This window comes from Myotis brandtii, unplaced genomic scaffold, assembly GCF_000412655.1.
Source record: "Myotis brandtii unplaced genomic scaffold, ASM41265v1 scaffold274, whole genome shotgun sequence".
In the NCBI taxonomy this organism is placed as follows: Eukaryota; Metazoa; Chordata; class Mammalia; order Chiroptera; family Vespertilionidae; genus Myotis; species Myotis brandtii.
In genome coordinates, this window is record NW_005360425.1 from 5,598,409 (window position 1) to 5,608,428 (window position 10,020).

The window sequence follows — 10,020 nt, forward strand, 5'->3', positions numbered from 1 at the left end:
CAGATAAAGAGCTTCACAGATAAGAAAAAGCTAAAGGAGTTCATCACCACCAAACCAGTATTATATGAAATGCTGAAGGGTATTCTTTAAGAAGAGGAAGAAGAAGAAAAAGGTAAAGATAAAAATTATGAACAACAAAGTGACAACAAATACATATCTATCAACAAGTGAATCTAAAAATTAAGTGAATAAAAAAGCTGATAAACAGAATAAACTGGTGAATATAATAGAATCTGGGGCATAGAAAGGGAATGGACTGACAATTTTCAGAAAGAAGGGGGTGTAGAGTGCGGGAAGAGACTAGACAAAAATCATACACCTATGGACGAGGACAGTTGTGGGGGTAAGGGTATGGGGTGGGGTGGGAACCAGGTGGAGGGGAGCTATGGGGGGAAAAGAGGAACAACTGTAATAATCTGACCAATAAAGTCTAAAAAAAAAATTAGCCTCAAATGCTGCTCTGGGCCCACTAACAAAGCCTAACAATACTCCCTAAAACAGTGGTCGGCAAACTCATTAGTCAACAGAGCCAAATATCAACAGTACAACAACTGAAATTTCTTTTGAAAGCCAAATTTTTTAAACTTAAACTATATAGGTAGGTACATTGTTATTAACTTAATTAGGGTACTCCTAAGGCTTAAGAAGAGCCACACTCAAGGAGGCAAAGAGCCGCATGTGGCTCGCGAGACGCAGTTTGCCGACCACGGCCCTAAAAGCATCAAACTATTTCCAAATAATTTTTTTAATCCTCACCTGAGAATTTGTTTTTACTGATTTTAGAGAGGAAAGAGAAAAACATCAATTGGTTGCCTCCCATATGAACCCTCACCAGAATTGAACCCACAACTGAGGCATGTGCCCTGACCGGGAATTGAACTGGCAACCTTTTGGTGCAAGGACAACACTCTAACCAACTGAGCCACACTGGCCAGGGCTACTTCCAAAGAATTTAACTGTATCCCAGAAAAAAATTCAAGGCACTTTAAGGAAATACAAACATCCAGCAAACAAGGGAAAATCATCTTGCCATATTATTAAACTGGTACTTTGCATGGGACAGATACAAAAGAAGAATGGAATGAAACACTATTATAGTAACCATGTAAACAAGCCTAGGGGGAAAAAAAACACAAAAATTGAACAAGTTTTCAAGCCAAAGGTGCAAGACATTGTTTCAGGTTGTCCTAAGATCACAGGTTCAAGAGATAGCACTTGAAACCATGTGCACACCTGAGGCTGTGGGTGCCACCCAATTTACAATCTTTTTCAATCTCATACCAAGGTCTCATTCCAATCTCATCAGAAAGAGGTGACTTCAGGGAGAAGTCAGCCTCTAACATTGTCCTATGACAGTCTAATACTGCTTAAATTGTAGAATTTGAGCTCCTATATCAAATAATCTCACCTAAATCTGTATAAATTGTGCTTCTACTTAAACTTTTAGTTTTCCAGGTTACTTTTGTTTTCTACCAAAAAGCTTAACAAATCCCTATTGATCGATCATACTTTCCATCTTGAAAATTTTTTTCAATTGGCTTCCAACATACCTCTGTTGGTTCTTCTCCTTTCTGAAGAGCTATTCCTCAATTCCCCAACCTTTTAAAGTCAGATTGTGCCATGGCCTAAACCTTTGATATTTCTTTATTCTCCATCAATAGTCACTCAGTGGAGGATTTCATAAATCTAATTATTTATTTCCCTTATACAATTCCTAATCACGTATCTTTAGCCCAGAGCTCACATGTCTAACTGAATGTCTAATTAGCTATCACTTGCAATTTCCAAGTCTTAGTTCATGATAATTCCAACTTTGTAATTGTTCATCCCCAAATCTTCAGTCCTCATCTTTTTCTCAAACTCTGCATCCTATCCATCAACAAATCCTACCAATTCTACCTTCAAAATACATCCCCAAATCTGACCACTTCTTACCATTTGCACCACCATGGGTTCAACCAACCATTGCCTCTTACCTAGACTATACCAGCAGCCTTCTATCTATAGCCAGTGATCCTTCTGATCTAAATCAGATCATGACTTCTTCTGTTTTAAATCCTTCAAAGGCTTCTCATCTCAGCATAAAAACAAAAATCCATATAATGGCTTTAAAGTTCTACTTCATCTGGCTCCACACTGTACAACTCAAACCTCATTTCCCACCTCTCACCTCCTAACTTATCCCACACCAGCTTCACTAAACTCTATTGCACAAAAAACACATGAAGCAAGCTCTTAGATCAGGCCTTTGGCACTTCCTCTTGCCTCTGTCTGAACCACTCTTCTTTTATATGCCTCTATTCTGGCTCCATGACTTCCTTTAAGTCTTTACTCATATGTCAAATTTGCATTGAGGACCTCCTTGACTATCCTCCTATAGGGTAATATGCAAATAGACAGAATGGCAGAACCGAACAACCAATCAAAGCGTAATATGCTAATGATATGCTAAGGCAGCTCAACCGCTTGCTATGACATGCACTGACCACCAGGGGGCAGACAGTTGACCGATTGGCCAGTTGCTATGACATGCACTGACCACGAGGGGGCAGATGCTCGGACTGGTAGGTTAGCTTGCTGCTGGGGTCCGGCCAATCGAGACTGAGCGAGATGGACCGGACATGCCCTGGAGCCCTCCCGCAGTTCCTCCCTGGTGGGGTCCCTCAGCCTGGCCTGTGCCCTCTTGCAATCCGGGACCCCTCAGGGGATGTTGGAGAGCCAGTTTCAGCCTGATCCTGCAGGCCACTCGCCTTGGGAGGGCGCCAGGCGCAGGGCTCATGGCTGGGGAGCGCTGTTGCGGCAGCGCAAGCCTCTCCTGATTGGGACTGATTGGGCACAAGCCCATGGCAGGCACAGTGGGGTTGGGATGAGCGGTAGTGGCAGGTAGGAGCTGCAGGCGGCGTTGGACTGCGGGTTTCGGCCCGATCCCTGCAGGCCACCCAGAGGGACCCCACCCATGCACGAATTCGTGCACCGGGCCTCTAGTCTTCTATAAAATGACAACTCCTTCTGCCCTTATCCTACTGTATTTTCTCAGTATCACTTATGTCCATTTGTTATACAGTTACTCATTAACTTGTTTGTCTCCCTCCATTAGAATTTAACCTCCCTGAGGGCAGAGACTTTATCTCTTTGTGTTCACTGTTTTGTCCTCCATGCCTAAAACAATGCCCAGAACATAGTCTATACTCAAATAATGTTTAATATTTGAAAAGAGAGGCAGAAAGAAAAGGCGGGAGAGGGTTATTTTCAGCAATCTGAGCAAATCACTTAATCTGTTTTGGAATAAAAATTTCCTATTGTATAAAATGTGGTGTTGGAACTATTTAACCTTAGAGAGCTCTAGCATTGTCATGCCATGCTTCTCCTAGGGGTGATCACAATCAGTAAGGGCACACATCTAACTACTAATAGATATCCTACCATCTGCTGAAATTTTGAGCAGAGATCTGTGAAATTCCTTTTACTCTTCTTTGTGACTGGGTCATGACTTTTATTCAGTTTCTCCCCATTATTAAGGAGAAAGGTCTGGATTTTTTCTATTAGGCCGGAAGCAATCACCCAGGCTCACATTCACACTACAGCAGGTTTCTTACCTCCACTGCAGTGGGCGGCTGGAACAGGGACTGCCAGGGTTGCTATGGGCTTGTGGGTTCAGGAAAAAAGCAAGAGGAGAAGCAGCCAGGGCACAATCGGCACTATATGGAACTTTAATGAGCGATAGGGCTGGAGCCAATGTGGGTGAAAACATGTGCTGGTTTACTTCAGATCCTCGGCAAAAAGTAGAGATTCTGACAAGGTTTCATAGTAGAAAAAAACAAGGTCAGTGATCACTTTTAACCAAAAAGAAACATCTTCAAAGTGTGTTAATTTAGGCAAGAGATTTAAGTAAGTAGTCAAAAATCATTCTCAAATATCATACTTCAGTACTAATGTTGGCATAGAATGACCATTAAGACTAAAACTTAATCTACAGAATTTAAACCAAAAATTCAAGCTTTACATAGTCAAAGTCTTTAGAATTGACTTCTGGGAAAATATTGCAAATTTACTACAATTCATCAATTAGCAAGCAATAGAATATTTTGTGTGTAATGATTAAAACTTCCTAAAGAAATTATTACCATAAAAGTAAAACATTCTCAATAGCTTATGAATTGTTAGATTACATCTACAATAACACCAACTTATTTAGCTAACTTTTGCCTGAGTATATCAAATAATGTCACAACTCCGTATAGTAAAATTTGCTTCTACTTAAAGTTTAGTTTTCCAGGTTATTTCCCCCCCCTAAAAACAATCCAACCATCTTGATGTGTTAAGTGCGAATAAAAACTATTAAGTAAATAAGATCATTAGACTGGAAACAGATAGATAGTAAATATAGATTTCTCTTTTGTTGATCATTGACAGATATGCCACAGATGATGACAAATTATTAACAGATTTGCATTTAATTTGCTATAGTAGCAGCATGGCTTTCTACACAAATACCATATTAAACTATAATATTTTATTCCCAAGATTAAAAACAAACTTAAGTATCACCTAAGCACCTAAACTGTTTAAAATGTTAATTTCCTGTATTGTTATTGTTGACTGTTTGGATATGGATATGTGACATTCTACTTGTGTTTAATTATATATATATATTCAAAGGAAATCTTTACCTTCCTATCCTTCTAGCTATCTTCAGCATACAGTATGAGGATATAATAGGATAGAAAAGTGGAGGACAGACAATTATTTAAAGTTACAGGTATGCCCAAATTTCCATAAACAACATATTTTTAAAAATTATAAGAAGTAAAAATATTAACGTCTGACTAAGAATTTCCATTTTTCTAAAGAACTATCTCAAAAATAAGCTCCCTAATACATATATATGTGTGTGATATATATATAGAATATATAAGGCATTTAGTTCTTGTTAAACTCAATAGTTTTGCTTATTCAAAATTTTGGAGACTTAAATCTTATCACATAAAATGAAGCTTTAGCCATTTTGATGAATATAAAATTAGGATTATAAAAAAGTCTGCCAAAACCAAATCTCCTTCTCTTTTTGCTCCTAATTACCACTCTACAAAAATGGTTATACATGGGAATAGAGTCTAAAAAGGATTGTTTGAAAAAGTTAAAGTGATTTATAAACTATTTACTAGCTCCTCAAAGAGAATTTTCCTAACCTAAATTCAAGTCATTAAGAAAGATACAATGATTACCAATATTTGGAAAACATGGTTTTTGACCACTTACGCTTTATTAAACTACAAACTGAATTTAAACATTTTTTAATTTTGCTAACAAGTCAACTTTACTGCAAATGACACTTTAGTTGATAAAGCTTCTTTTTCATAGTCTTTAACTTTTTAGTCTTAGTATAGGAATAAACCATTTCTTTAAAAGTACAGTTGACCCTTAAACAATGTGGGATTAAGGGCACCGACCCCTTGTACAGTCAAAAATCTGTGTATAACTTTGGCCCCCCAAAAACTTAACTATAATACCTACTGCTGATTAGAAGGAAGCCTTGCATTTTGTATATGTATTATATACTGTATTCTAACAATAAAGTAAGCTACAAAAATGTTATGAAGGAAGAGAAGTTACATTTACAGTATTTATTGAAAAAAAGCCACGTATTAGTGGGCTTGAGCAGTTCAAACCCATGTTGTTCAAGGGTCAACTGTATGACAAACCTTATAATTATATACTTCAAACAAATCTGATTTCCAAGTTCTGGTAGAATCATTAATTCAATTAATGAGCATCTACTAACACAGAAGGGTAATGACCCAAAGGAAACCCACTGGAGAAGTCTGTCTATTTGAGTATGCCATGCTGTCTCTGTGTACGCACCAACATTCAAGGGAATACAAGTGCACTCCCTCTGCTCTATGAGTTATGCAAAGGCAGTTCAAGATAGATCACTGAGGTGGAATGGATTCTAGGACACTTCTGTCACCGATTCCCCAATTTCCTGATCAAGTCACTCAGCACTTCCTCATTTTAAATAAGCCTGAGTGGCTCATTTTAAATAAGCCTGAGCGGCTCTCGAAAAAAGATATCCTGGGGGGAAAGGCTTCTTCCATTCTTTAGTTTTAAATACTCACCTAAATACCTTCTATATCACACAACATAGAAGTAAAATTTAGGTCATACCCTAAAGGACTCAGGCAGGATTCTACAAAGGCAGATTTGAGGTCCTGAGCTGACAGGCCAGGGGCAGAAATATAATTAACCTCTCTAGCCAAAGAAGGAGATGCTTTCGTTTCCATTTCTTTCTCACATTCATGGGGCTTGTACTGCAGCTTTGACACTAACTTTAAACACCTGCTTTCAAGGCAGGAAAAAAACACCACACAATCGATCTTCATTGTTAAGCCAGTTCCCCAAGTACCTAAAAACCACTAAAATGACATCCAACTCAATTTTCAGAATTAGAAACCCCATATGCCCCTGCCAGGGACCACTGTTTTGACCTTGAATTTATGAAGCCAGCTCAGCCCTCTTCCTGACAGACATCTCCAAAGCAGAGTCTTTACCCAAGTAAATGAAGGACTGTTAGTTGGCATTAGTTCTTTTCCTAACTGCCAGTTTCCACTCAGAGACCCCAGCCTCCTTACTGAATCCGCAGGCATGGTGCTCCCAGTCTCTCTCTCCTCCGTTTCATCATATTCCTGGCTACTCAAGCTTTTGCCCTCTCACACTGGAGTCTTGGCAGGAAGTTTTCTCACACAAGGGGTATGCAGTCTATACGCCAAAGGAAACTTACAAAGGCTTCCCAAACTTAATAGAAAAATTAAAGAACTTTTCTTCAAAAACATAATATTCAGGACTTCTCCCCAAAAGACCTAAGAGCCCAGAGAGCAGCAGTGAGAGTGAGGAGTTCCAGATCCCAAATGAATCAGCTGTCCGTCCTCTGATCTGCCTGACATCATTCACACTCAGCCTGTAACAAATCAGAGCTCCAGAGAGCACCCTGTTCTTCCTCAGTAACAAGCACCAAACTCCCTCCCCCACAAATCAGCTGCAACCTCCAAGCCTGAGGCTTGGCAGCAGAGAACACACTGGCAGAAACTGTACATACCAACTTGAAAACTCACCCTGTGACAGAAATACTATTAACTCAGAAGGCATGGGCCAGGCCAGAACAGCTGTTGCAGTGGGCAAGGGATTGGAAGATAGCATATTAAGGATCCCAAATCGTTAAGTTAATGAGCTAAGGATATGAGGGAATTTCTGCAACATTATTCAATCTCAAACCCAGGCCTATGGAATACTGACAGAGCCTTAAGGTTAGGGCTTAAAGCATAGTCAATATTCAAATTCTGAATTTGATCAATTTAAGTAAACTCTGTATCCCTTTTTTATACAAAGTTCAGAGCCATTTTCTATTCAATTTCTACTATTCTAATCACTTGAATAACCTTGTGGTGAAAAAAGCCATAGGAAAAGTTAAAGAAAATAAGCCCAGAAACTATTTAGTTTAATTTCATTCAATAACTATTAATGAAACCATTTATATGGCAGATATTACAAAAGATATTGAGGTAAGCTGCAAAAGAACTCTCAGGATAAGCTAATTAATTTCTGTATGCTTCAGTTTCCCCATCTGTAGAATGAAAATAATTAAGGTACATAATATATAGGTTATGGTGAAGATTAAATACATGAAACAGAAAAGTGTCTAGCACAGAGGAAGTGCTAGAGAACTGTTAGCTATTATATGTCTTGCCCTCCAGGAGCTAGCTCTCAATCTAAAGGAGGAGATAAGCCCAAACACATAAGAAACCATCTGACAAAAACAGCCTGTCATGAAGAGAAGAGCCAAATGATCAAGTAAACTGTAGAGCTAAACACTGACAGCGAAAGAAACCAAAGAATAAGCAAAAGTCTTGTCCCCAGCTCCAGAACATGTGACAATTCTGACAGGCTCCTCTCATTCATCAAGATGACAAAGTACATCAAATTGTTTTTCTAGGGTAACATTCAAAGGATTAATTCATACTCCAACCAGTACTTCTTCAATTGCAGGTCACAACTCTTTACTGAATCATGAAGTCAATTTAGGAAGTCAGGACCAACATTTTCTTTAAAGAGAGACAGAATGAAATAGAATAGAAAAGAAAATATCAGTGTTTCACACATAGTAAGGGTAAAAATCATTTGTGAACTTTGTGTTTGTGACATTACTGAAACATGTATAAATATACAAGTGCTAACACATATGATGGGTTAAAATGTAAAGTCCATTTGTAAACAAGGGTCATTGTCAGTCTAAAAAATTTGAAAGCCACTGCTCTAATTACCCAAGAAACTCACTCTGGCCTAGTAGCTGCAGTCACTCATGTTTCCTCTCCATGTACCAGCCCAATCACTAGCCTCTCACAGCCCCTATTTCAGAATCCCCTGTTCTCTACAAGTCCTAATGAAAATGAAAATGCTCTCTCAGAAATCTAGCACCTCACAACAAGTAATGAATCCCACTCTGGGAAAGTCTTGTGATGATATCAGGGTTGGTCACCAAAGTCCACACTCCCACAACTAGGAGACCAGTCAGTGGAGATTTATCCCCATCCCAAGTTAAGGCCACACAGTTAAGGCACAGCCCTAAGTTTCTACTCAATATTCTCCAGTTCTCTAATACCCAATCCCAGGCTACCAAATATTAACGACGACAACAGCAGCAACCAACATTTATAAGTACTTACTAAACACTCTACACGTAATACCCACATAGTTCTCATCACAGCCCTATGACATATGTGCTATTATTATTCCCATTATATCCTTTTAAATCCTGTCTTCAGATAAGGTGGTGAATTGAAGTAATCTCTAGAATCAATTTTATAAACTGCTTTGTTACATAATACCTTTGAGTAGAAGACCCTGACAACAATAGCACATGGATTTCTCTCTAGCCTGGTTCACAATAATAAAGTGGAAGAGGAAGGAGAGCACGGAGCTCCTTAAATAATGCTAAAGTCAAAAAATATTTGTTTGATTTTTAGAGAATGAAAGTCATGTCTTATGACCTTCATCTGACCCAAGGAAGATATCACTCTTACTCCCCAAGGTTTAACACATCCCCACATAGAGCACTTTCTTCACATTTACTGTCATTAAAATCCATCTGTGCCAATATTCCTGAAGCTTTGTCAGCACTAGGAAAGCTTAACATTTCCCTGGTACGGCACTCAACAGTTTACAGTATGAAAAATAAAACATCCACCTCTTCTTATTCATTCATGCAACTATTTGTTGACTGTGTGATCACCCTTAAAGCCAGGTAAGAAAGGGCCTCTGCCACGGGCTTCTCACTTTAGAGGTGCTGCAAAATAACACAAATACAAAAAAATAAATTAATTAAAAGATATGGGGTGGCCTCTGTCACTTGTGATCTGGCGTTCTGCACTGGCAAAGTGAAACCCTAAAAACCCATTCTTATGACTTACACTGTTCAGACCTGAGGAAAACACTTGTCCACATCTTTCTTTATATGTCCTTTTTAAAAAAGCAATCATGTCAGATTGCTATTTATGAATTGTAAAAGTGCAATGTCAAAGAAAACTCTATCTAAAATTATAAAGTATTCAAGAAATAGAGAGTCTTAGAAGTAAGCAAAAAGACAAATTAACCTGTCAAATCCTTTCTCTCAGGTTAACATGAATGTAATAGATTTCTTGGCTAATACAAGTATTGTTTCCATGTACAGCTAAATATCCATTTACATTATTTCTGTTCCAATTCATGGTTCTAAAGATATTGCTAATTTAGCTCAGTATCCATAACAGCTGAGAAACATTTTGCAGAATTTCGGAATTCGTATTACTAATTAAATATACTTATGTGCAGGGTTAGACATAATGTAAGGCCAAAGACCAATATTATGTACTGGTAATTGAACAATTACTAAAAATTATAATTTGTTTTAAATAAAATATGTGCTTAGATGTATCTAGAAATCACAATTTTTAAATTTAAAAAAAGAACTGTTTGAAAGAAAGAAATCTT

At 38.1% G+C, this 10,020-nt stretch overlaps 1 protein-coding gene across 6 annotated transcripts in view; it reads right to left on the minus strand.

Annotated features, from left to right (window-relative positions):
• Positions 1-9,267, minus strand: part of MAST2 (microtubule associated serine/threonine kinase 2) — a 77,467-nt gene extending 68,200 nt beyond the window's left edge. For 2 of the 6 annotated variants that reach the window (XM_005868669.2, XM_005868667.2), the window contains exons 1-2: positions 6,630-6,877; positions 3,597-3,791 (exon numbers count right to left, since the gene is read on the minus strand). In XM_005868669.2, coding sequence (XP_005868731.1) covers positions 3,597-3,791; positions 6,630-6,679 — 245 coding nt within the window. In that variant the 5' untranslated portion in view covers positions 6,680-6,877. Of the gene's footprint in view, positions 1-3,596; positions 3,792-6,629; positions 6,898-9,238 lie in introns of those variants that run through there. The other 4 variants (XM_005868668.2, XM_005868666.2, XM_005868670.2 and 1 more) reach the window with 3 other exon arrangements.
• Positions 9,268-10,020: the final 753 nt, after the last annotated feature.